The sequence below is a fragment of the Ceratotherium simum genome, chromosome 2 (assembly GCF_057802395.1).
Source record: "Ceratotherium simum simum isolate JZ-2026a chromosome 2, ASM5780239v1, whole genome shotgun sequence".
NCBI lineage: Eukaryota > Metazoa > Chordata > Mammalia > Perissodactyla > Rhinocerotidae > Ceratotherium > Ceratotherium simum.
The window spans coordinates 9,896,129-9,921,085 of record NC_141901.1 but is presented as its reverse complement, the minus strand read 5'-3'; the positions used below and the strand labels follow the sequence as shown (position 1 = coordinate 9,921,085).

The window sequence follows — 24,957 nt, the reverse complement described above, 5'->3', positions numbered from 1 at the left end:
ACCTCTAGTTTTTCTCATAGGTACCAAAATTTTGCGATAACACATATTTTCAATAAGCAATCTGATTTTTGCTTCTGAGCAGGGCTTGTATACCTTTGGACAATACCACTATACTCTCATTGGTGACAGGTTTCTTGTAGGTGTGGTAAGGTGGAAAGGGCCTATGTTGGAGTCAGGGTACCTAGTTCCAGTTCTGGCTATGACTTGTTAGCTAGGTGACTTGTGGCCTCACTCTCCTTATCTTTAAATGAGGGGATTAGACTATATGATCTGTAAGCACTATTCTGTACTAAGAATTTATTGTCATAATCCGACAACTTCTGTACTCCTGTACTTCCTTGCCTATATTCCCACCATTCTAAGCCACTGAAGAGAAGACAAGATATGTGACACCATTGTCACACATTGTCTGATGTGAGTGCCACACTGACACTATTCTTAGGCAAAAATATCCATTATTTCTAAATAGAAAGGATTAATGCAAACCTGTGTATAGCTGTAAGTTTTTATTTATTCTTTATATTACAATATAGAGGGTTTTTGTTTTTTAAGGAGATGGCTGGGGGGAGGGAAATAATCATATTAAGAAAATAGTTCTTTTATTTATTATAAATTCTCAGCAGCTTATAAAGCAGAGGGAGAAAGAAATATTTGGGTAAAATACTAGAAGACTATGGCTGCAGAAGGAGCTGCGGAAGAGCTAAGATTGCATTCTCCTAGAAAGAAAATAGTTTTCCTAATAAATTATAGGATAACCTGGACTTTTTATATTTTTGTAGGGGGACCCTCCTAAGGAAAATGTGCTGCTTTGGGGGAACTAGACTGACTTTGGAAGGGACTAACCTGTATTGAGTGGAGATGTCCCATCAGAGCCACCTACAGCATATAAGAACCCTCCTAACACAGCCACGGCCACCCCTAGTCTTCTGGTACTCATAGAAGCCACTCGGGTCCACTTGTTTTCCTTTGGATCATACCTGCAGCAAGAGAAACCAAAGACTGCATGCACGTTTTTATTAAGTGAAGCCTTTTTCATAAGGTGTGAAATCATGCTAAAGATATGTTGGATACCAAAACTTGCTATGGTCAAATGCACAGTGAGAATCTAACATATTTTACTTAGTTATTAGGAAAAAATCTTAGAATTTGTGCCTGTGTCAGTTATTAAGCTATTTTTCGTACTCTGACTTATGATGCTGGGGCTAGAGGTCTGAAAACTACATTTCTCTTCTGCCAAGCTGGCTCTCTGTTAGATTCTGCCAAAAGGAAGGACTAGACCCTGGAAGTCTAGGGGAGGAAAAGGGACTGGCTCCTTCCTGTTTGCTTGCCAACCCTGTCCCTGTGAGGCATCAGCAATGGCCCTTCACTCCAACTGTACCAGTTAATTTCAGTTTCTAGTCTTTTTCTGGCACTTCCACAACTAGCCTTGTTGTGCTTCTGGGAGGGTTCAGTCACAGCTCTGTGAGGTACCCCCTCTGAGCTCCTGAGGTAAGAGGACAGTCTTCCCATTATCTACTGCTATGTAGCAAATCACCCCAAACTCAGTGACTTCAAACAGTAATCATTTTATTAACGCTCATGTTTCCATGGGTCAGGAACTTGGGAAGGGCTTTATAGGGAAGTTCTGGCTCAGGTGTCTCATGTGGCTGCTGCCAAATTGCGGCTAGGGGTGGAACAGCAGGATGCTGAAGCAGCTCGGGGCTGGCTGAGGATTTCTCCATGCAGCCTCAAAGTCTCTCCATGTGGTCTCTCCATGGAGGCTAGTTTGGACTTCCTCTCAGCATGGCAACCTCAGATAGCTACAGGCTTCAAAGGTGAGTGCCTTAAGAGATCCAAGTGAAAGTTGTACCACCTTTTATAACCTAGCCTCCGAAGTCACATAGTGCTGCTTTTGCCATACTTGTAAGCCAGACCAGATTCAAGGAGAGAAAACATAGATGCTGCCTCTCAATAAGAGTGTCAAAATCAAATTGTGTGAAGAGCATGTGAGATGGCAGGTGTTGTAATCATCTTTGGAAAATACAATCTTCCGAAACCAGCCAAGCAGCTAACCCTCCACAGAGATGCAAGTCACAGCTGGTCAGGATACCCTCTCCTCAGGTGCTATGGTCTTAGTTCTGTGGGATCTCTCCTCCAAGCTTCTGGGCTCTAATAACTCAAATCTCTTTCCTTTGTTTTCCCAGCTCTATGGTTCCTTCAGTTACTTCAGTGTCCTCTTTTCATTTTTTTTAGCCTTTTAATATCGGCTAACCAATTTTTTTTTTTTGCTGAGGAAGATTCACCCTGAGATAACATCTGTTGCCAATCCTCCTCTTTTTGCTTGAGGAAGATTCGCCCTGAGCTAAGATCTGTGCCAATCTTCCTCTATTTTGTATGTGGGTGACCGCCAGAGCATGGTTGCCGATGAGTGGTGTAGGTCTGTGCCCAGAAACCAAACCCAGGATACAGAAGCAGAGTGCACCAAACTTAACCACTAGGCCATGGGCTGGCCCCCAATTTTTTAATATTATATTCTCTCTACTGAAATAACTGGTATGGTTTGTGTTTTCTTTACTGGGCCCTGATTGATAAATTACTAGCATTCAGAAATAAATATGACAAAAATCACTTGAAATAGTGCTAGGAATTTTATTTTATTACACAGGTGGAAAATTCTGTTAGTATATTAAGTACTGTATGGCAAACTATATCAATATTACAGGAAATAGAAAATAAATGATACTAAAAATAGCCCTTGTTCTTAAGCAGCAAGTGAGGGAGACAGAGCACATTCTTAAGGAAAAAACTCTAAACAGATTCTGAGAATGTAGTAAGTCATGCAGATGAAAGAAGCAGAAATATAAATGCTGGAAAATGGAGGCCCTGGAGAAAGGTTATGGCTAGTCAGTGAAGGTTTCCTGAGGCTCATGCACCTTGAACAAAGTTTATCATTCATCACTTTTGGAAAATTGTCAACAAAAATTCTATCTCCAAATATTGCTTCTGCTCTTCTCTCTCTCTCCTTTCCTTCCAGGATGCCAATTACATCTACGTTAGGCTGTTTGTGTTCCATGAGTCTCTTATGGTCTGTTGTTTCCATTCTGTTTCTCTGTTCTTCTGTTTGGATGTTTTCTATTAATCTATCTTTGAGCTCACCCACTCTGCTGTGTCCAGTCTACTTCTGTCTAGTTGACCTCATTCATAAGTTAATTTTAGATAATCATATATTTCAGTTGTAAAATGTACATCTTATTTCTAGACTCCAATTCTATTATTAAAATTCTCTAACTTTTCACCCATTTGTTTCTCTTTTCCTCTATTTTATTTAATGTATTTATTATACTTATTTTAAAGTCTTCTGTTAACTCTAAATGTGGATCATCTGTAAATCTGCTTCTATTGTCTAATTTTTCTCTCAATTATTGGCCACATTTTTTGGTTTCTTCAGATGTCTCATAATATTTTTTATTGTATGCTGGACATTATTATAAAAGAATGGAATCCTAGAAACTGAAGTTGATATTATCTCCCCCTTGCCCCTCCACAACAGATTTACTCTTTTCTGTATTAGGCAGATAGGGTGAAATGTTGATCACCTCAACCCAGTCAGGAATTGAGCCTTAGTTAGACTCCAGTCCACCTCTGTTTCCGAATGTCTCAAGGATGAGATCTGCCCTGTATTTGCTGCAGGCCCCCCTCATAGCAGGACTTTATCTTCTAAGCACTGTAATACTGCATGAGATTTCACTCATCCTGGTCCTTTGGTCTCCTGTGCAACCCCAGCATTCAGCAAACATCCCATGGGGAAAAACAGCAGTATGTTTGGAACTGTTCTAGATTCCAGTCTGTCAAAAGTTCCACTGATTTCTCTCTCCTCCAGGAGAATCCCTCTGCCTAAGCCAAGTACAATATTCCACCCATGTTCAGACTTGGCAAATGTCCCCAAGGAAGAAACTAGCTGATGATCTCAGCTCACATAATTCGGGCTCTTTCTTTAATGGAATTTTACTTCATCTAGCCGTTGTTACTTCCACATGTCTCTGATGTTTTTAAAAATATATTTATACTTTGTCATTTTTTCCTAGTTGTTGCAGTGGGAATAATGGCTGTGACTACTTACTACATTCTACTTGGAAGCAGAAGTCTTTGCATAATTTTTAAACCTTTTTTTAATAAAATAAAACATCGATACAGAAAGCCACACAAAACAAATGCATAGTTTGACAAGTTATTATAAGGAAAGCCCACTTGTAACTGCCACCCAGGCCAAGAAAAATAACTTTGCCTGCCATACTGGAAGACCTTCCATGTATCCCTTTCTAATCTTAACGCTTTCCTCCCCCCAAGGTAACCATTACCCTGACTTTTACAGTAATTGCTTGTGTTTCTTTATAGTTTTATTACCCAAGTGTGCATCCCTAGACACTTACTCTTACTCATTAATTTTTTTTTGTATTTTTTTTAAAGTCTCTTTTTATCTACAGGTTTTTCCTCCATTCCCCCTTTTCCCCACCTTCCCCTACATTCATCTGTTTTAGAACCTGGGGCATTTGACCTGCAATTTCCCCTACAATATGGATTTGATCAATTTCCCCTACAATATGGATTTGATCAATCAATCAAAAAATTTTCTTTTATTGGGATACTTTTATAAAGAAACAATCTTCTTATCTACTATTTTGTTACCCAATTCACATGAGATACAGTTCATATAAGAAATGCTAGGTATATGCTTGCTTCTTTTACTTTATTTACTAGTTTTTCAAGATAATAAATTCATTCTCTATGATCTTCCAAAGGTAATCAATTAGGCTTTTATTTAAATATCAATAGGAAATCACAGCTTTAAATATATTTATTGGATTTTAATCAATTACAATTATCATCTCTTTGAAAGTTAAAATTTTCTCACCTTTGGTAAATGAGAACATCTTCAAGTTGGCTCTTGAGTCTTTTTGACATTTAGTAGTCTTTGATAGCTTGCTTGCTATCTAGTATGACAAGATGGTCCAGGCTCATCTGTACATTTCCTGTCCTAAACCTGGAATCAGACATTTCTCCAAGAAGCCCTGGTTTTTAGTGGGAAATGGAATTTCAAGACATAATCTGGGAGTAGAGATGTCACTGCCACTTGGTTGGTCATTATTTGAAGACCTCTTCAGTTGACAGAGCTACAATATACCTTTTTTTAAAAGAGGAATTTAATTCAAATTCAAATTCAGGATTGCAAGGTGTTTTATTTAACCTCTTCTATTTTACATCTATATTATTCCATATCAAGAACTCTGGTTTTCAAGGACACAGGAGAGGACAGAATTAGAATAACCTATACTCATTTCCTTTATTCCATATTATATGCATAACAGTCTTTTTTTTTTCCCCCCCAAAGCCCCAGTAGATAGTTGTATGTCATAGGTGCACATCCTTCTAGTTGCTGTATGTGGGACACGGCCTCAGCATGGCCGGAGAAGTGGTGCGTCGGTGCGCGTCCAGGATCCGAACCCGGGCCGCCAGCAGCAGAGCGCGCGCACTTAACTGCTAAGCCACGGGGCCGGCCCCTACATAACAGTCTTAAAATAGCAATATTATCACGTCAATATCTCTGAGAACAATTAAAATTTCTTTCTGCATATCTCTTCCCATTCTCCTCCCACTTTTAAAAATAGTGGTACTACATTTACATTGACTGAGCATATAGCTAGTGCATGCTACACTCTCTCCCTTTTAACCCTTATTTAGTCATAGTTCTCCGATTAACTGTATGTTTAATGTTCACTATCAGTCTTCTGTCACTATCTCTCTAGTAATTTTGTCTGAAGCTTGCTGTCTAGTAGATTCCTCTGAAAGGACTCATGAGAACAATGTTCCCTGATTTCTTACATGTTAACACTTCGTGCCCTTTATTCTTCAAAGTCAGTTTCTCTAGGTATAAAATCTTTGGTTTACATTTTCTTTGATATCTTAAATATGTTACTCCATTTTCTCCTGGCATAAAGTACTGCTTTTAAAAAGTCTAATGATAATCTAAACTTCTTTCCCTTATAAGAAACATGTACTTTTTGGTTGATGACTAAAGGATTTTTTCCTTTTTCTTCAAGGTCCAGTAATTTTATTAGAATATGTCTTGGTGTTGATTGTTCTGGATCAGTATTCAGAGGTTATATTGTATTCTTTCAGCAAACAATTTTCAAATTTTTTTTATTACAACAGAAATATAATTTTTAATTCTAGTTCTTAGCATTTGTTGTGTTCCCTTGGTTTGGTTTTCTTCTTCATGGACTCCTGTTATCTGTATATTGGATTTTTACCTGTCTTCAATATTTGTTGCTATCTCTGGAATCCTTTTTATTTCTTTATTTCTTTTTGAATTTAAAACATTTCCTCTTTGTCACCTTCTATTTTGTCTTTTTGCATTATCTGTTTTGCTTATTTGTTCTAGTTTAAATTTCCTTCTGAAATGATTTTTCCTTTCATTTCTAATATTTTTCTGAGTTTTGTCATCTCATTTGAGTTTTTCTAATTCTGACTTGTGTCTTTTCCTATCTTGCATCATTTTCCCTACGTCTTTTAGCACATTTTGAAACAGCTGATTACAGTTTTGGTCTGTTCTGTAGAAGTGTCTTTTGGATGTGCTTCTACTGTCTGTAGAGATGTTACTCTGCTGCTTATTCCCTCTTCACATACTAACTTTGCGTGGGATCTAACCTGAATACTTTCTGTTTCTCATTTTTACATGAAATGAGTTTTCCCGAACTTTTAGAAGGAGGAGTGGTTCGTGATAATTTTTCCCTTTCCTTTTGCTTTTTTTAAATAATTTTATTTATTTATTTATTTTCCCCCAAAGCCCCAGCAGATAGTTGTCTGTCATAGTTGCACACCCTTCTAGTTGCTGCATGTGGGACGCGGCCTCAGCATGGCCAGAGAAGCAGTGCATCGGTGCGCGCCCAGGATCCGAACCCGGGCCGCCAGCAGCGGAGCGCGTGCACTTAACCACTAAGCCACGGGGCCCGCCCGTGATAATTTTTCTAACTTCATGGAACTCTCTTTTTTTTTTTCATGTAGCGTTAAAAAATATAGTAGTTGTTTGCCTCCTGAGATTTATTGGCTTTCTATACTGCTGTTACTTTTATGTTGGCCTTCTCTTTTCATTGTATCTGTTGTCCTTGTCCTGCTCAATTTTCATTCTGCTCCCAGAAGTGTGGGCCCTGTGCTGGAAGGTCATCCTGGCTGGTCAGTTTTGAGGGTTCCTAGGGACTAGATGGCTCTAGCCTTGCTGATTCTCAACTGGGCTGATTTTGCCTCCCCAGAGGACATTTGGCAATATTTGGAGACATTTTTGGTCATCACAACCAGGCGTGTGCTACTGGCACTTAGTGAGTAGAAGTCAAGGATGCTGTTAAATATCCTACAACGCACAGGACAGTCCCTCACAACAAAGAATTATCTGGCCCAAAATGTCAGTAGTGCTGAGGTTGAGAAACCCTCTTCTAAGTCCTTCAGATCTTATTGCAGGTCCCTTGCACATATTCCGTATCAGGAGTGGGCAAAACTTTTCTTAGTTTCAGCTGTTGTTCATAAATTTTCCCCTCACGCTTTCAAGTAATACGCATTGGCTATTTTGAGGTTCTTCTCTTCTTAGATCTGTCAGAGTTCTTTTCTCTGCTTTTTCCTGCACAGACACTGACATCATGCAGGTCTTGTGGCTATTGGTAGTTTATCTTTGCCTATTTGTGTTTTAGGGTTTATCGGGATACCCTTTCCCCTAGTTTATTTTAAATTTTGTCCATAGTGTTTTTTAAATTGTGGTAAAATATACATAAAATTTACCATTATAACCATTTTTAAGCGTACTGTTCAGTAGTGTTAAGAACAGTCACACTGTCATGTAACCAAGCTCCATAACTTGTCCATAGGTTTTTAGCTTTGCTATCTATTGCACTGTTTTTATGTGGGAGTTTGGAGAGATTAAAAAATTATGCTGTTGCTGCTGTTATCTTTTCAGAGTCCTCCTGCATGGAGTTTTGAAAGTGGAGAAATAAGTTTCTTGACAGACATATAAAAGGGAACTGGCATAGCTTTCAAGAGTTACCTGGAATTTTATCTCTATTTAAGACAGAGTTAACTCTTCAACTTAACCATGGTAACCCACAAGTAAATGCTATTTCAAAAATTCTAATGACTCATGAAGCACTTCTTTTTAAGAAGTGAGGATGAAATATGGTATATTCTTGCCAGTAATTACAGCACATGGGACTTCAAAATCTAATCTCTAGGACAGAATGACAAAAACTGACAAGGCAAGAAATTAAGAAGAGAATCTATTCCACCAAAATTAACTGATTTGTAAAAGTATAAAGTAAACTTGGGCAGCCTACCCAGATTTCCCTAAGTATACTTTAAGAATTAATGAGAATCCATATACAAAACACTTTGGGGTCTTTATAAGATGTGTTAGACAAAGTATTATTACTTTAATCATTTTTCTGGAGGAAGTCTGGGCAAAGTAATGCATTAAGTATACTCCAAGTACTGGGAAAAAAATCAGAACAGATTTCAGAAGTGGTATGCTTGATATTATGTATAGAATGTAATTTAAAACATGATTCCAACACTTCAACGTTAGGCTTAATCAGTGTAACACATAGTTTAAAAAATCGAGCTATATCTTTCATCTTCCTAGACTTTAAGACCAACTGAAAAGTTTTTCCTTAAGGCCCCTAGGAAATCCACTGAATAGTGGATCCCCTAGTGTCCTAAATTGTTTCTTTTAAAGAGGCCTCTATATTTTTTTAAAAAATTGAAAATAACTTAAGAAAAAAATCACCTCTCAACAATGTTGAGGCAAGACACGCCATCCTGGCCACCCACAGCATAGAGAAAGCCTCCAAGCACTGCCACACCAACACTTGTCCTGCAGGTGCTTGTAGGGGCCACATCACTGCTCCACTGGTTTGTTTTGGGGTCATACCTGCAGAGAACACATCAAGAGCAGAGTTTGTATTACACAAAGAAAGTCTGGCCATGTTTACATATTCAATGATATATGATATATATTCTTTCCACTAAATATGGGCTGATTAATAACTAAAGTATGTGAGAGTCTAATTTATATTTTTATTTTTTGAAATTAATTTTTACTTAAATAAGTTATGTATAAATACATTTTCTTTTAACAATTTTTTCAGAATGTTATAGATAAAGCTAAAGTTCCCTTTGAGTTCCACTCAATTTCCGGTCTCTTCCCGTTTTGATTTAATGTATATCCTTCAAGACTTTTCAGTAAAATATTTTTAAGTAGGTATATATCTATCCACATATATTTCTTCATATGCAAGCATGTTTTCTTTACATAAATAATAACATACAGTGGGCATTGTTTTTTCATTTAACCCATATTTCTGAGATCTATTTATGTTAATAGCTATAGCTCTAGATTTTTCCTTTGAACTATTTCATCATATCATGGATGAGATACATTATTTAATCATATTCCTACTGATATATCCTTATGTTGTTACTGATATTTTGCCATTAAAAACAGTAATTGCCCTTGTATATTTCTCCTTGTGCAAATGGATGATGAGAAGTAGAATCATGGGCATAGAGTATATTCATTTATAATTTTAAAAAATATTATCAAATTGCTCTTTTTGTAGCTATATCAATTTTATCTGTTTTCAGTTTCATTAATGTTTTCTTTTCTTTTTATTTAATTTATTTCTCCCTTTTTCTTGGGTTTTGTTGCTCTTTTTATAACTACTTGATTTAAAAGCCTGATTTATTTTTCTATCTTTTTTTTTGCTGAGGAAGATTAGCTCTGAGCTAACATCTGTGCCAATCCTCCTCTACTTTATATGTGGGTTGCCGCTACAGCATGGCTAATGAGTGGTGTAGGTCCGTGCCCAGGACCTAAACCCGTGAACCCGGGCCTGGAGCAGAACACAGGAAACATAACCACTATGCCATGGGGCTGGCCCCCATCTTTCTTATTTTCAAATAAATGCATATAAATTTACACTGCATATAAATTTGCCTCTGAATACTACCTTAGTTGCATTCCACACATTTTGATATATATGGGCTTAATTGTTATTAAGTTGTAAATATTTAATCATTATTACTCTTTTTTCTTTAACTCATCAATTTATTTATTTTTTGTGTGTGTGAGGAAGATTAGCCCTGAGCTAACATCTGTTGCCAATCCACCTCTTTTTACTGAGGAAGATTGGCCCTGGGCTAACATCCATGCCCATCTTCCTCTACTTTATATGGGACACCTGCCACAGCATGGCTTGACAAGCAGTGCGTCGGTCCATGCCCAGCATCTGAACCTGCGAACCCCGGGCCACCAAAGCAGAGTGCGTGAACTTAATCGCTACACCACTACGCTGGCCCTATCATCAATTTATTTTTAAGTGTGCTTTTTTTTTAACTTCTGTGGAGCTGATTTCTCTTTTTTTTTTTCAGCTATATAATCTATACCTCTAGATCTTGATATGCTGTAGGGTTTCATAGATATGTTTAGGAAATACTAAGAATCACTATAAATCAACACACCTGAATGTAAAAGGGTGTGTGAGAGAAAGAAGCTAGAAGTTATTAAAAAATCAATTATCGTAGGTTTCCAATGTGCCAAGCACTGTGATAGATATGGAAAAAGACATTTCAACAAACAATTATAGCCAATGTGATATGTACAAGTATGTTGAAAATACTTATGAAAGAGCAGAAGAATGTGTAGCTAACTTGTCTGTATGGTGTCACAAAAGGCTTTATATAAGAAGTAACATCTGAGTCTTAAAGAGATATTCCAGGGAAGAAAGAACAGCATGCATACACATAGGCAAAGAGGCATGAAAGAGGATAGTGTGTCCAAGGAATTGCGAGCAATTTGGTGGGTCTGCAGTAGCATGTTTAGGGAATAGTGGTGTGCCAGGGGAGACAGACTGGAAACATAGGTGAAGGTCAGATCATAAAGGACTTGTATGTTACACTAAGTGCTCTAGGCTGCCAACTAGTGCCACAGACGCAATACTAAAGCAGCAAGTCACATCTATATCCTAATTAACATCTCAAATGAAACTATATGAATAGTAGAGAAAAAAATTTCAAATTGACCTTACTTACCTTTCAACACTATTGAGATAAGAGGATCCATCATGGCCTCCTACTGCATATAACAGGTCATCAAGAACACTGACCCCAACTCCACATCGCCTTTTGCTCATTGAAGCTACCATTCGCCATTCATTGGTCTGTGGATCATATCGTTCAACACTGGAAATGGCATCTCCACTGCACCAACCACCAACTGGAGAAGTAACGATAGAAATGGTCAGGAGAACACCGGTCCTAATGCATAGAATTTATCACTCACTGCTAACCTTTAAATTGTGACCTAATGTTTGGACTTACCAAATGTCTCTAGAAGTAGGTCAAAACATAAATTGTGACTTTTACTTATTCCACTGGGATTGCTATAATCTTTAATTTTCTAAATAAGTTAGTATTAGGTCCATTTTACAGAAGAGGGCAAGGACACCAATTCAAATCAGATTGGGAGGTAATGTGGCATTTAATAAATAGAATGCTGAATTTAGTTAGAAAACTAGGGCTTGACTGTGGCCTCTACTAAGCTATGTGACCCTGGGGAAATCTCATAAACTATCTTATTTGTAAAATAAAAAATAAAAATTTAAAGGTGAAATAATCTATATATGAAACTGCTTTCTAAAGTATAAAACACTACATAAATGTAATGTGTTATTAAAAGCCAAAAGAAGAACTATAACTCAGAACCTTGCTTTTTTTTTTTCTAATTCCATCAGTGGAGAGGGATTTTGGCTCATCTACTCATGGTCTCTTAATAGGTCCTCTTGCGAGTAAAAATTCTTATGATTTATATTGCAAAATACTTTGCTTTCTGTTTAATCTGCAGTCTGTACTAAATTATACATTATCCAACATGACATTTAAGATCAGAAAACATTGTGAAGAAATTACATTTTTCATAAGTAATACCCAGAATAATAGGTCCAAATTGAGTTCCATAAAGCTTCTCTGAATGCTCTCTGAAAAAAAGTGTAGTTATAGCAGATATATTTAATTTGTTATTCTTTCAAATCATCTCTATTTCAATCTAAAATAAGAGCTACATTCTGGAGATTAAAAAGTAAAGTCTAAGGATACCTTAACCCCAAAACATTTGAAAACTGATGGTTTCTAGGGGTCTCAATAACTTCCTGTGCCAGACTAAAATGGGAATAATGTTTCTAATCTTCCTCTAGATAGATTTGAAAATTCACTTCATTTCAAATCTCAATGTGCTGTATGAGAAACCATTTTATTATGGTTTCATTTAAATCAGAATATTCAACTAATACTAAATCACACTAAGTTATATGCATATTAATTTGCTTAAATTTGAATTCTGTTTTAGGCTATATACTAGGAGTTTCAAGACCAGAGAAAACATCTTAAATTCCAAAGTAAAATTTGGCTGCAAATGTGAGGGTTATAAGCATTTGAGACAAAACAAATAGCCTAATCATTAAACCTTAGGCACAATTTTACAATGGAAGCCATTAAAACCAGCTTTTTATTGGATTACATGGCTCTAAATAAAATTAATATCACTTCATAAACTGTGTTCTTTGACACTAAAGAAAAAGAAATAAGCCTTTAGGAGACCGAACTTAAATCTTTCCTGTGACCTAGGGAAAGAAGAAAAGGATTGTTCAATTCCACTGCCTCATGGCGATTGTATGTGCATTATAATTTCCAAGGGTGACAGCATAACTAGGACAGACTAGTTATCATTATAAGCCAAGGACACTGTACTTAGCAAAATAAAGTGTATGCATAGTCCTTGCCATGGGAACTCTCAATTTAAGTTAAGCAATGTATCTAAGGAAAATTATTGCTGAAAAGGGGACATATAGTTTTATATGTGTGAGATGTTGACTCTAAAAAGAATTACTTCAAAGACAGATTTGGTCAAAAAGTGTTACCTTGAAGAAGGCAACTTTCATAAAGTATCTGGAATAAGAATTATTGAACTGTAAGCACTAAAAAAACCCCAAACAAAACAGAAACACAAAATTGAGAAGCATCAAGAAGCCTAATGGAAAACAAGAGGACAAGCCGGATGATATTAATAGGAGTAAAATGCTCTTAAGTCAGAAACTACTGAGATTATAGATTTGATCTTAGGCTTCCAGGGATTATCTCCACAGAGTAATGAAGAAAGGAAGACTCAGGGGGCTGGCCCAGTGGTATAGTGGTTAAGTTTGTGTGCTCTGCTTTGGCAGCCTGGGGTTCGTGGGTTCGGATCTCAAGTGTGGACCTACAAACCCCTCATCAAGCCATGTTGCGGTGGCGTCCCACGTACAAAATAGAGGAAGATTGGCACAGATGTTACTCCAGGGCCAACTTTCCTCAAGCAAAAAGAGGAAGATTGGCAACAGATGTTAGCTCAGGGCCAATCTTCCTCACCCAAAAAAAAAAAGAAAGAAAGGAAGACTCAATTTTCCAAAGTTAAGTGAAAATTTGTAATTTGGCATTCTAAAGATAATGAAAACAAAATTGCAATAAAAATCAAAGCAAATTGAGGATTAAGTTTTAAGTAGAGACAGATCGGTTAAGATTTAAAATAATGTCAGTGAACAGTATCACTGAAGAATGGTGTTCAGATCTGGATAACATAAAAACACTGAGAAGGTAGGGAAAACCAATACTAGTTGTAAAGGAAAAGACAATGGCTTTTCTCAACAAATGAAAATGGAAACCATAATAGTGTAAAAAAGGTGACATGTTTAACTTTTCTTTGTTATATTTTTCTGTGTTAATCAAAATTTCTATGCTGCATATGTATTCACTTTTATAATCAGAAAAACAAAAAGCGTTATTTAAAAATACGTTATCTTTCATGTACAAAGTGTCATTAGTAATTCATTACTGCTACTGGCACGTGCTTTCCGATTTTCTTGTTCCATTAATCATGCTGGGTCGATGTTAATTTCTCACTGGTGTTCCTCAGGATCAACATGCAATTAATCTTTATCGAGTACCTACTCTGACAAGATTGCTACACAATCTGGAAACTACAAAGATAAATTAGAAATGGTCCCTGCTCTCAAGTAGTTAACAATATAGCAGAGGAATGAGATACCCAATCAGCAATATGGCGCAACAAACTACTTTTATAAGTAAAAGACCTTTAAAAATATAATTTATCTAGTTTAACCAACAAAGCTAAACAAATGTTATAAAGACATCCCTGTGAACCTAACCAGATCTGACAATGAATTTATTCCCCAAGCTATGGCAACTATAGCCTGGTACGTGGGAATGAGGATGCAGATGGAGCGGGTGTGAGCATGCAAGTGTCTGTGTAAACCCACATGAGTATGTGAATATGTACCTGTGCATGCATATATAGGAATGAAAGTCATAGGAATAAATAAGAATGATAATAGAAATGACCAATCTATTAATAACAATAAACAGAGACATTAAGACACTGGGAGTATGGGAGATTTCAGTGCATCATGAATTAATAATTAAGTCTGAAATCTAAACAAGAATGAAAGAATGCTTTCAAAAAAGAAGGAAAAAGCCTTATGAGGATTAAAGAGAAAAAGAAAACTTGGCATCAATTTTCTTCTTGAAGAAATGTTGTAATCCTCTACATGAAGAAATTTAGATAAAAAAATTTTAAGAGAGAATTCAAAACATAAATTATCAAACTTTCCTCCTAAAAATATAGGGTAAAATATATTCTCACATGCCAAGAGAAAATTAAATTGGAGAGAAAAATAGGCAAGTGATTTGGCTGACAGGAAAGGATACTGTGCCTCAGCAATTGCATGAAATTCCCTGATGAAAAGGAACAGAACATTTCACACATCAAAATGGGACAAAAGAATCTGAAGATAACTACATCTAAGGAGCCACAGAATTACTACAATTTGGGAGCTCAAATACAAAGACTACAATATGTTCCAGTTAGCTCCATGAATCAGGATTTGAAAAAAAATTTGAAGAGAAAGAACTTGAATGAGCCCTCATGAATGGGATTAGTGCCCTTATAAAAGAGATCTCAGAGAACTCCCTTGCCCGCTCCTCCATGTGAGGACCTACTGAGAAGATGGCCTTCTATGAAGAACCAGGAAGTGGGCCCTCACCAGGCACCAAACCCGCCAGCGCCTTGATCTTGGACTTTCCAGCCTGCAAAACAGTGAGAACTAAATTTCTGTGGTTTATAAACCACCCAGTCTATGGTTTTCTGTTACAGCAGCCAAATGGATTAAGACAGAACTAGTGAGAAGAAGTTCTACTAAACAGTAAGAAAGCTATTATTCAGGGGAACAAGGGAGCTGAATTTACATAGACGGAAGTGAAACACCTGAGATTGAAAGTTCTCAGAGATTTAGGGGCTGACAGTAGGAGCTAAATGATACAGCAGGTTGTCTTGGGCTCAATTTAGCTCAGTAGAGCTAGGCAAGAGTGTAACTGTTTAATGTAAGATAATGGTTTTTTTTTTGGTGAGGAAGGTAGGCCCTGAGATAACATCTGTTACCAATCTTCCTCTTTTTGCTTGAGGAAGACTGTCCCTGAGGTAACATCTGTGCCAATCTTCTTCCATTTTGCATATGGAACGCCACTGTAGCATGGCTTGATGAGCAGCATGTATGTCCACACCCAGGATCCGAACTCTCGAACCCCAGGCCACCGAACTGGAGCGTGCAAACTTAACCACTACACCACCGGGCAGGCCCCAATATAATGTGTTTTGACAGTTCCATGTAATTATAAAGAGACCTGCACATTGGTATATAAATTAATGCATACTACTCATTTTAACAAAACATCCACTGCATGACATTTTTAGATTTATATAAAAATAGAGCACTCTTGGAGAACACCAGAGTTGGCTCATGAGTTAAGAGTCAAGCTACATGACAAATTATTATGTGTTTCTTATGACAGTGGATATCATCATTGTCCAAAGCACTACTCAAATGACATCTTCTTATGTGGGAAAATATTCAGTTTATTCACAGTACACTAAGATCCACACCTGCAAAGAGTACTTCTCCACATCGGATAGGTTTCCGTGGTCTTGTCCTTGGTCCTTGCATTAGTGGTCGTTCTTGAGGCAACAGGAGATAGTTTTTAGCTTCATCTACCAAGTCTCTGTGGAGAAAATTCTGCTTTTATTCTAAATGTCTAAATAACATTGTTAATCAAATGTAGTTTAGGAATATGTAAATTGGCAAAGGGGAGCAAGCATAAATCAAACCAAATCATAAACAGCCAGCCAATATTAAAAGGGCCACAAACATAAGAGCAACGATGCCAGTCACACTGAGTTGTGAACTGACTGACTGGTACTTCCATCACGACTTCATATCTTAGTGCAAATTTAGCCTAAGACTCAACATGCTTGCAGCCAACAATACCTTATGGGAATCTAAAAATTACAACTCAATCACCAGCCTGCATAATTACTGCTTTCTAATGAATTCTATTAGATTCTGCAGGATACTGGCAAAGTGGCACATCAGCCATGGCACTAGATATTTGCTGGATTAATTAAAGGAATAAAACTAGGTCAAAAATTGGATTGTTAAAAAGAAACACTGTACTGTCATTTATTATTAATTTTCTATTTGGTACTGTATGAATGGTTTACTCTCAACAAGTCTACTGAGGATGAACACATTTTTTTCTATCTATTAAGGTACTTATTGAGAAGAACCCAGTAATTACACTTGTTAAATACAATATCCTAAGACAAACTATTTACATATGTACTTATTTGACTTGAGTCCTTTGAGTGATTCAGTGCCTGATTAGCACAAATTCAATCTGTTACTTTGTTTTCTCTCAACTCTGAAAGTGTTTCCTAAACTACATGATATTTTCATTTCTCTAGTTATTTTATGTTATAAAGAGAAATAATTTACTCCTGCTAGACCAGTCCCAGGCATGACCCAATAATGCACTTTCATTATATGGCTTTGCTAAGGCCCCTTCTGAGTTTATCTTAAAAACAAAAACAAACTAAAACCAAAAAAAAACCAAGTGGTTGACCAAGAGCTTTTTCTAGCTTCCCCAGCCTTAAAAACAGACTGTGATCTCCTAATACCTGGTTTTTAATTAACTTGTTCAGGAGTTCCTAGAAAGAGTACTATAGAGCTAATACTTAGCAGCCAACACAAAATTAATAGTAACAACAACGACAACACTTATAGCAATGTGCTCGTCCCTGTTTTAAGGGCTTAATAAATATTAACTTATTGAATCCCCACCACAGCCCTATGGAATAGGTCCTATTATTACAATCTCTACTTTATAGATGAAGAACTGTAGCAGAAAGAGCTTAAAGTAACTTGTCTAAGGTCACAAGCCAGTAAACAGTGAGGTCAGGATATTAGGAAGGGGCTTCTTTTCAAAGTGCCTTCATAAGTACCTTTCTGCATCAGAATCAGTACAATCTGCTTTATGTTTTATGAGGGAGGGGTACCTTTGTATTGTTTCTTCAGATTTCAGCATCCATAATTCATATGGTTTTTCTTCTGCTATTATAAATATTTGGGGAACTTAATTACCATTTTTTTAAATTTAGAAGATAAACATCTAAAATCCCCTCTAATATTTCCTGTTAAAGGGACAGACTTCAGATATAGAAGAAATGCAAATGAATCTACATGTCGGACCTCTGTTCTACAGAGTCCTAATTCCAGAACAAGTGTTTTTAATCACTAAGGGAGACCCAAAGGTCAGTGTAGTCTAAGGAGTTCTGAGTATTGACTTGCTCTTTTTTTTTTTTTTTTAAATTTTATTTATTTTTTTCCCCCAAAGCCCCAGTAGATAGTTGTATGTTATAGCTGCACATCCTTCTAGTTGCTGTATGTGGGACACGGCCTCAGCATGGCCGGAGAAGCAGTGTGTCGGTGCGTGCCCGGGATCCGAACCCGAGCCGCCAGTAGCAGAGAGCGCGCACTTAACCGCTAAGCCATGGGGCCAGCCCCTGACTTACTCTTTCATTTTTATGTATGGAACATGCTGGGAAAAAACAATTAAAAGCATTATATGGTTTCAGATTTGAACTTAAATCTTAAACTGTGTCAAATTGGGAAAAGTAATTTATTAAATTTTGTATATATTATAGAGATAGCCCAATAAAACAGGTGTTTTGTGTGTTTGTTTGCTTTGTAAAAGCATTTAGGGTTTCTTTTTTTTTGTGAGGAAGATCAGCCCTGAGCTAACATCCATGCCAATCCTCCTCTTTTTGCTGAGGAAGACCAGCCCTGAGCCAACATCTATTGCCAATCCTCCTCCTTTTTTTCCCCAGAGCCCCAGTAGATAGTTGTACGTCATAGTTGCACATCCTTCTAGTTGCTGTATGTGGGACGCCATCTCAGCACGGCCAGAGAAGTGGTGTGTCGGTGTGCGCCTGGGATCCGAACCCGGGCCACCAGTAGGGGAGCGCGTGCACTTAACCGCTAAGCCACGGGGCCGGCCCCCTAGAGATTCTTTCAATCAAAAATCATGATAAAGCTGCTTCAACAAGCTCCAGTGGAAATCTTGCCTCAGCTCTTTTAGGAGTGTAGTAGACCTTGAACTCTGTCCGTAATCTCAGACGGCAAGGCCGGTCCTGTGCCCTAACTAGCCATATGTAATGGAATGAAAAAGTGTTCCTCCCACACTTTACGACAGAGTCAACAGCATTATTTAATTTATCTCAAGAAAAAATATATTAGCTGAGAAGTGCATCTTCAAATTCAAGCTTGCATTAAAATCTTAGAAATCTACCTCTTTATTGCCACTTCTACACCAATAAGCACCACACATAAAAAACTAATGGAATAGAATACGAGAAGTTCAGTCCTCTCTTCTTCCATCTCCTCCTCTTGACCCTAACCCAGAAGAAAAATCTGTTAAATATTGCGTTGGTTTCAGCACTAAGAAATACAATATTTAGGAAGCAATACAAATAAGGAAATTAGGAGAAAGCAGGAATGCTTAGTTGTTGATTTTTCCCATTCAGGGCCATTCATACCTGCATTCTTCATCACTTTTGATGAGGGGATCAGAGCCTACGGTGCCCACCAGGAACTTGGGACTAAGCAAAGGCAGACGAACATGCTGCAGCACCTAGGAGATAATAAACACTGTTAAAAGCATGAGCTCCCATTTGCAAGATATTCAAGAGACTACATAACCCATGCTCCCCTATTGTGTTTCCAATTGTTTTAGGATCTAATAATAAATAACGAAGAAGGAGGAAAGGCATAACTACTAAAACTAAATTAAATTTATTCTAACCACCAATTCAGTAATTAGAATAATCAGAAAACTGAAACCACACTAATATCACTTTAGAATGCTACTTTAAGCTTTCAGCAATATGTTATAAGCTCTTCTACAATTAGCTTATATAACTAGACTCTAATTAACAATCCAGAAGAATATCCTATTAAATTGCTAAAGACTATAGTCATAAAAACAAGAACATTGAGGGGCTGGCCCCATGGCGTAATCATTAGGTTCAGCGTGCTCTGCTTCGGCAGCGCTGGTTAGCGAGTTTGGACCCCAGACGCAAACCTACACCACTCGTCAGCCATGCTGTGGTGGTGACCCACATACAAAATACAGAAAGACTGGCACAGATGTTAGCTCAGCGCTAATCTTCTTCAAGCAAAAAAAGAGGAAGACCGGCAATAGATGTTAGTTCAGGGAGAATCTTCTTGAGCAAAAAAAAAACAACAAATAAAAACCAAACAAAACAACAAAAAAACAAGAACATTGAACATTCTGTTTAGTGACCACTTATGCTGCATATCATCCCTTTACTCTTCAAAATGTGGTAGGATTTCCAAGCCATAAGGAAGGGAAGCACGATAATTGCCATCCTTGCTTTCTTTTGTTCATTTTGTACCATTTAGGTTCTGACTTGTGCTACAGATCAAACCTAGAGTTGAGGCAAAATAAAAAGGAAGCAAAGGAGCAAAAAGTGTACAACGATAAACACTTAAAATGCTTCTAAACACCTATCTCCTTGATTATTCAGAAACAAATGGGCTTTATTACAGTCTAATATAAGAGACAGTGACACTGTTTCTTTTTTGCAAGTCAAATACACATTATTACATCCAGTACAAAAGAGTTACTTAGAGAAGCATTTCCACCATACCTGGGGTAACTGAGGACGTCTTTCTTGAATACTGTATTTGACCCAGGCCATCACTGCATTGAACACCTGTTCTTCACTGCGAACGTTTAGTTCATCACTAGATATTATATCAATGAGTTGATTGGCTGGAAGCAACATGAACTCTTCACTTTCCATCACCTGTTCAAAGTTAGGTAACAATAAAAGAAAAAAACCCTGTCATCATATTTCATTTATTGTCTCAATATTTTTCTTCAGAGTTATGGGGCACAGCTCTATTCCACAATGGAACTGAAATTTAAAATAGTACCAGAGGAAAAGAAAAGTTTAAAAAGGGGACAAAGATAGGCAGAGCACAGAGGATTTTTAGGACAATGAAACTGTCCTGTATGATCTACTACAATGGTGGATACATATCATACATTTATCAAAACCCATAGAATATATAACACCAAGAGTGAATCCTAATGTAAATTATGGACTTTGATAATGATGTGTTAATGTAGGCTCATCAGTTGTAACAAACGTACCTTTGGTGCGGGATACTGATGGGGTGGGAGGGGAGGTTGTGTGTGTGTGTGGATACGGGGTATACGGGAACTCTGTACTTTCTGCTTAATTTTGCTGTGAACCTAAAACTGCTCTAAAAAATAAAGTTAATTAATTAAAAAAAAAGGGAACAAAGGAGAGTACAGAGGACAATTAAAATTTGGGAAAGGGCCGGCCCGTGGCTTAGTGGTTAAGGGCGCGCGCTCTGCTGCTGGCGGCCCGGGTTTGGATCCCAGGTGCACACCGACGCACCGCTTGTCCGGCCATGCTGAGGCCGCGTCCCACATACAGCAACTAGAAGGATGTGCAACTATGACATACAACTATCTACTGGGGCTTTGGGGGAAAAATAAATAAATAAATAAATAAATAAATAATAAAAAAATTTAGGAAAAATAATTTGTGATTCAAGCAATTTAAGAAAAATGACATCTTTTTTTCTAAAATGAAGTAAAAAAAATAAAAATTTATATTCAAAATAAACTAAACTAATACCAAACTATAACTCTAGAAATATAGGAGGCATATAAAAAAATTATGAAGCTTTCAGAGGGAGATTAGTTGCTGAAAGGGCAGGGTCTAGGGCAGAAACACCAAGGGGCCAGCTTAAAAAACGAAGAGGGTGTCAGCAATTCTACATGCAAGAAGGAATAAAATGAGGAGAGAGACTCAGGAAAACCCCTGAGGACCAAACCACTCCGATATATGTACATCAGTGAGCAATTACAAACACATCAATAATTTATCTTTACCCAAGGCTAGGGAACTGTCAGGATGGAGATGAAATGGCAACAAGGATATCACCCTGTTGTGCAGTCCAGCCACAAATCCCAAGAGCTCATAAATTTTGTCATCAGTGTGTAGAGTAAAAGGGAGGCAGAGGAGGGACACAGTCACTGCTATACTCCATGTGGTTTGTTCTCTCATTCAGAAGATGGTGCTACATGTGATGTCTATTAGTGCAGGAAGGATGTGGTTAAGAGCTCAAATTCCTATGTGTGACCTCTAATGCGGATGCTGTATTCTCTTGGGACGGGGTTATCTTCAGGGTCATCGAAAAGTCAGAATATTTAGCAAGATGCAATTTAAGCCATAACAATTTGAATATCTGATTAAAAATGTTTTCCCCAAGAACATTAGAAAAAATGCAAATCTCAAAATAAAACAGTTAAGGGTTAAAAGGTTAGCTGTACTTATAGTGGAAAATACTAACGAGCACTTCAATTTGTATGGCAGAAGTCTTCAAATCATCTTAGTGAGAGACCTGCTGGGATTCAGGAAATTAAATAGGTAACCTTTAAATTTTACCTGGGGTTGCTTAGCCAGGTAACTTAGTAGTTAGAATGGCTGCTTTGTACTCTCTGTGGCAAGGTAAGCAAATAAAACATTTAGCAAATAAAAATACAGGACATACTTATAATAAAAATTATTTGTTGTTCATCTGAAATTTAAATTTAACTGAGCACCCTGTATTTTATCTGGTAACCCAATGTTGGGGGCTATAAAGTCAAGGGCCAAATTTGGAAGCTAGCTCCAAATTAAGTGTGCTGGCCTTCACAGCATGCAAAACTTTAGCCATGGCTGTATCTTATTTTCTTTTCACTCTGTTTCTTTACTTAAGTACAAGTATGGTATCATATATCTTTGTGAAGTACCTTAACATCTTTTCAGATCTTTGTCAGAGTATAATTTTTTTCCCAACTTAGTGATTATAAACAAAATGTTATGTAAATATCAACGATCACCAAGTTTAAAGTTTAATAATAAACCATCATGATATTAACAAGTCACTTACTGGAAACATTAAATGGCAAGAAGACATGAAAATCTATGTGAGAAAATATTTGTTTGGCACTAACAGAAAAGAGTAAAAATAATACTTTTGATAAACAAAATCTGGTTAAAATGTCACTTCTTTTTCCACCAACAAGATATTAATGATCTACCATTAGGGCAATCTAGCACTGAAGTCTATTTTTGAACCAACCAACCAGGTTAAGAAAACAATGCATTAAAGTATCTGCTTTTTACAATAAGAGTTTACAAGAGATTTGAATTTTAAGTCCCACACTATTATGGTAATGAGCTTACTTTTAGTTTCCTCAGATGAATGTAGATGTAATTTGAAGAATGAATGAAGCTGAAAACAACAAGAATGAATAAGCAAAGTCATGTAGATTTGTTCTAACAGAAGTGAATGGTGAACTTATTGTTGAGCTGAAAGACAATTTTTAAATTTATGTTTATGGGCAAGAATAACACTGTATGACTTAAGCTAGGTCCAATGAAATAGAAGGAAATTAAATATAGATTTAGGTTTAAAAATAATTTAAACTAGTCACAAATTTTAAGCCCCACATAGTGAGTTTTTTTGGATCTACACAGAACCATTCTAGTCCTTGAACAGGGGTAAGGTTTCCTCACCGGGATTTCATTATGGTATGGGCCAGGTTCACTTTGGAGACAGGGTTAGAACTGGAAGGGATTCCAAAACTTTCTTGACTGTTAAGGATATTCTTCAGATATTTGAAACTGCCTTACATCAAAACACAAGCTTTGGTTAAAGTCGAAAATTTTTTAAAATCAACTTTATTTATTTTAAATGTATAGTTCAGTGAGTTTTTGATAAATGTATACACTCATGTAACCATGACCACAATCAAGATATAGAACATTACCATCATGCCAAAAGGCTCTAAAGCAGGAAATTTTTAATCAGGGGTCCAATGACTTTGGAAAATTATTTTGGAAATTCTTAGTGATGGCAAATCTTTATTTTTGGAGAGTGGATTTGATGTTTGAAAATAGTGTAATGAAATTAAGAGTCAAGTCTGTTAAAGAAGGTATGTGAAGAAGTTAGATTATTTTGAATGAGAAATTGTGTGACTATAAAATATTGACTATTAACTTTAGTGAGGTACAACTCCATTTAGTCATGGTGTGTTCCTCTTTTTATATTTAAATGCATGAGGGATATTGATCTCTAGTTTTCTTATAGCATTTGTGGTTTTGATATCAGGGTGATTTTGTCCTTATATTTGGCAACCTCCTCCTCCTTTTGCTGAAAGATTTTGTGTAGGAGTAGTATTATTTCTTCCTTAAATGTTTGATAGAATTCACCACCTGAGACTGGCATTTTTAAATTATGAATTCAATTTCTTTCATACATATAGGGTTGTTCTAGTTTTCTTCTTGAGTCAGTTTTTGTAATTGGTGTTTTTCAAAGAATTTGTCCATTTCATCTCAGTTGTTGAGTTCATTGGCAAAATGTTGTTCATAATATTCCCTTATTATCCTTTTTAATGACTGAGAGATTTGTAGTGATGTCCTCTCTTTTATTTCTGATACTGGTAATTTGTGTCTTCTCTCCTTTTTTTCCTTGATCAGTATAGCTAGATGTTCATAACCACTGATACAGAAACTTAAAAATTAGAAGAGATTACTTTGTATACCTCTATACAGATAAATTTGAAAACTAGATGAAATTGATAATTTTCTAGGGAAATATAGTTTACTGAAATTGATCCTAGTAGAGAAAGAAAATTTCATAGAAGAAATAGAGAAAATTATCAATAAATCACAAAAAAAGCACTAAGCTGAGATGGTTTCACAGGGAAATTCTACCAAACTTTCAGAGACTACATAGTTTTAATGTTGTATAAATTGTTTCAAAGCATAGAACATGAAGAAAAACTTCTAACTCATTTTCACGAAGTATAACATTTATATCTAACATGATAAAGATAGCACAAGAAAATTAAAGACTAATATTGCTTATGAATATTGATATAAAAACACTAAATAAAATATTAGCAGATAGATTCCAACATCACATTACCAGTACACCATGACCAAAAGATGTATACCAAGAATACAAAGATGCTTCAATTTTAGGATTCCATTAATGTAATTCATATTAATAATGGGTTTAAGAAGAAAATTAAAGGCCCTTGACAAAATTCAACACCATTCCTAATAAAAAGCATCCAAGGAAAAAGGAATTGTTGGACATGGATACTTCCTTAACATGATAAAATACTCACACCTCAAAGCCAGTACATAATGGGAAAACACCAGAGGCATTCCTAGTAACGCCAGAAACAAAGGAAATATGTCCAATATTTCCATTACTATTTAACATTTTACTAGAAGTATTAACCTAAGCAACTAGAGAAAAAAAACAATTAGAGGCATTAACAATCGGAAAAGAAAAGATAAAACTATTAACATGCATATGATATGACAGG

General features: G+C 36.5%; 1 protein-coding gene across 2 annotated transcripts in view; it reads right to left on the bottom strand.

Moving 5' to 3' along the window:
- Window positions 1-24,957, bottom strand: part of KLHL20 (kelch like family member 20) — a 60,332-nt gene that overhangs the window by 4,900 nt on the left and 30,475 nt on the right. The window contains exons 4-9 of one of the 2 annotated variants that reach the window (XM_004425029.3): window positions 20,183-20,341; window positions 19,049-19,143; window positions 16,061-16,176; window positions 11,107-11,290; window positions 8,804-8,947; window positions 844-977 (exon numbers count right to left, since the gene is read on the bottom strand). In XM_004425029.3, the coding sequence (XP_004425086.1) occupies window positions 844-977; window positions 8,804-8,947; window positions 11,107-11,290; window positions 16,061-16,176; window positions 19,049-19,143; window positions 20,183-20,341 (832 nt within the window). The remainder of the gene's footprint in view (window positions 1-843; window positions 978-8,803; window positions 8,948-11,106; window positions 11,291-16,060; window positions 16,177-19,048; window positions 19,144-20,182; window positions 20,342-24,957) is intronic. The other variant, XM_087438052.1, reaches the window with a different exon arrangement.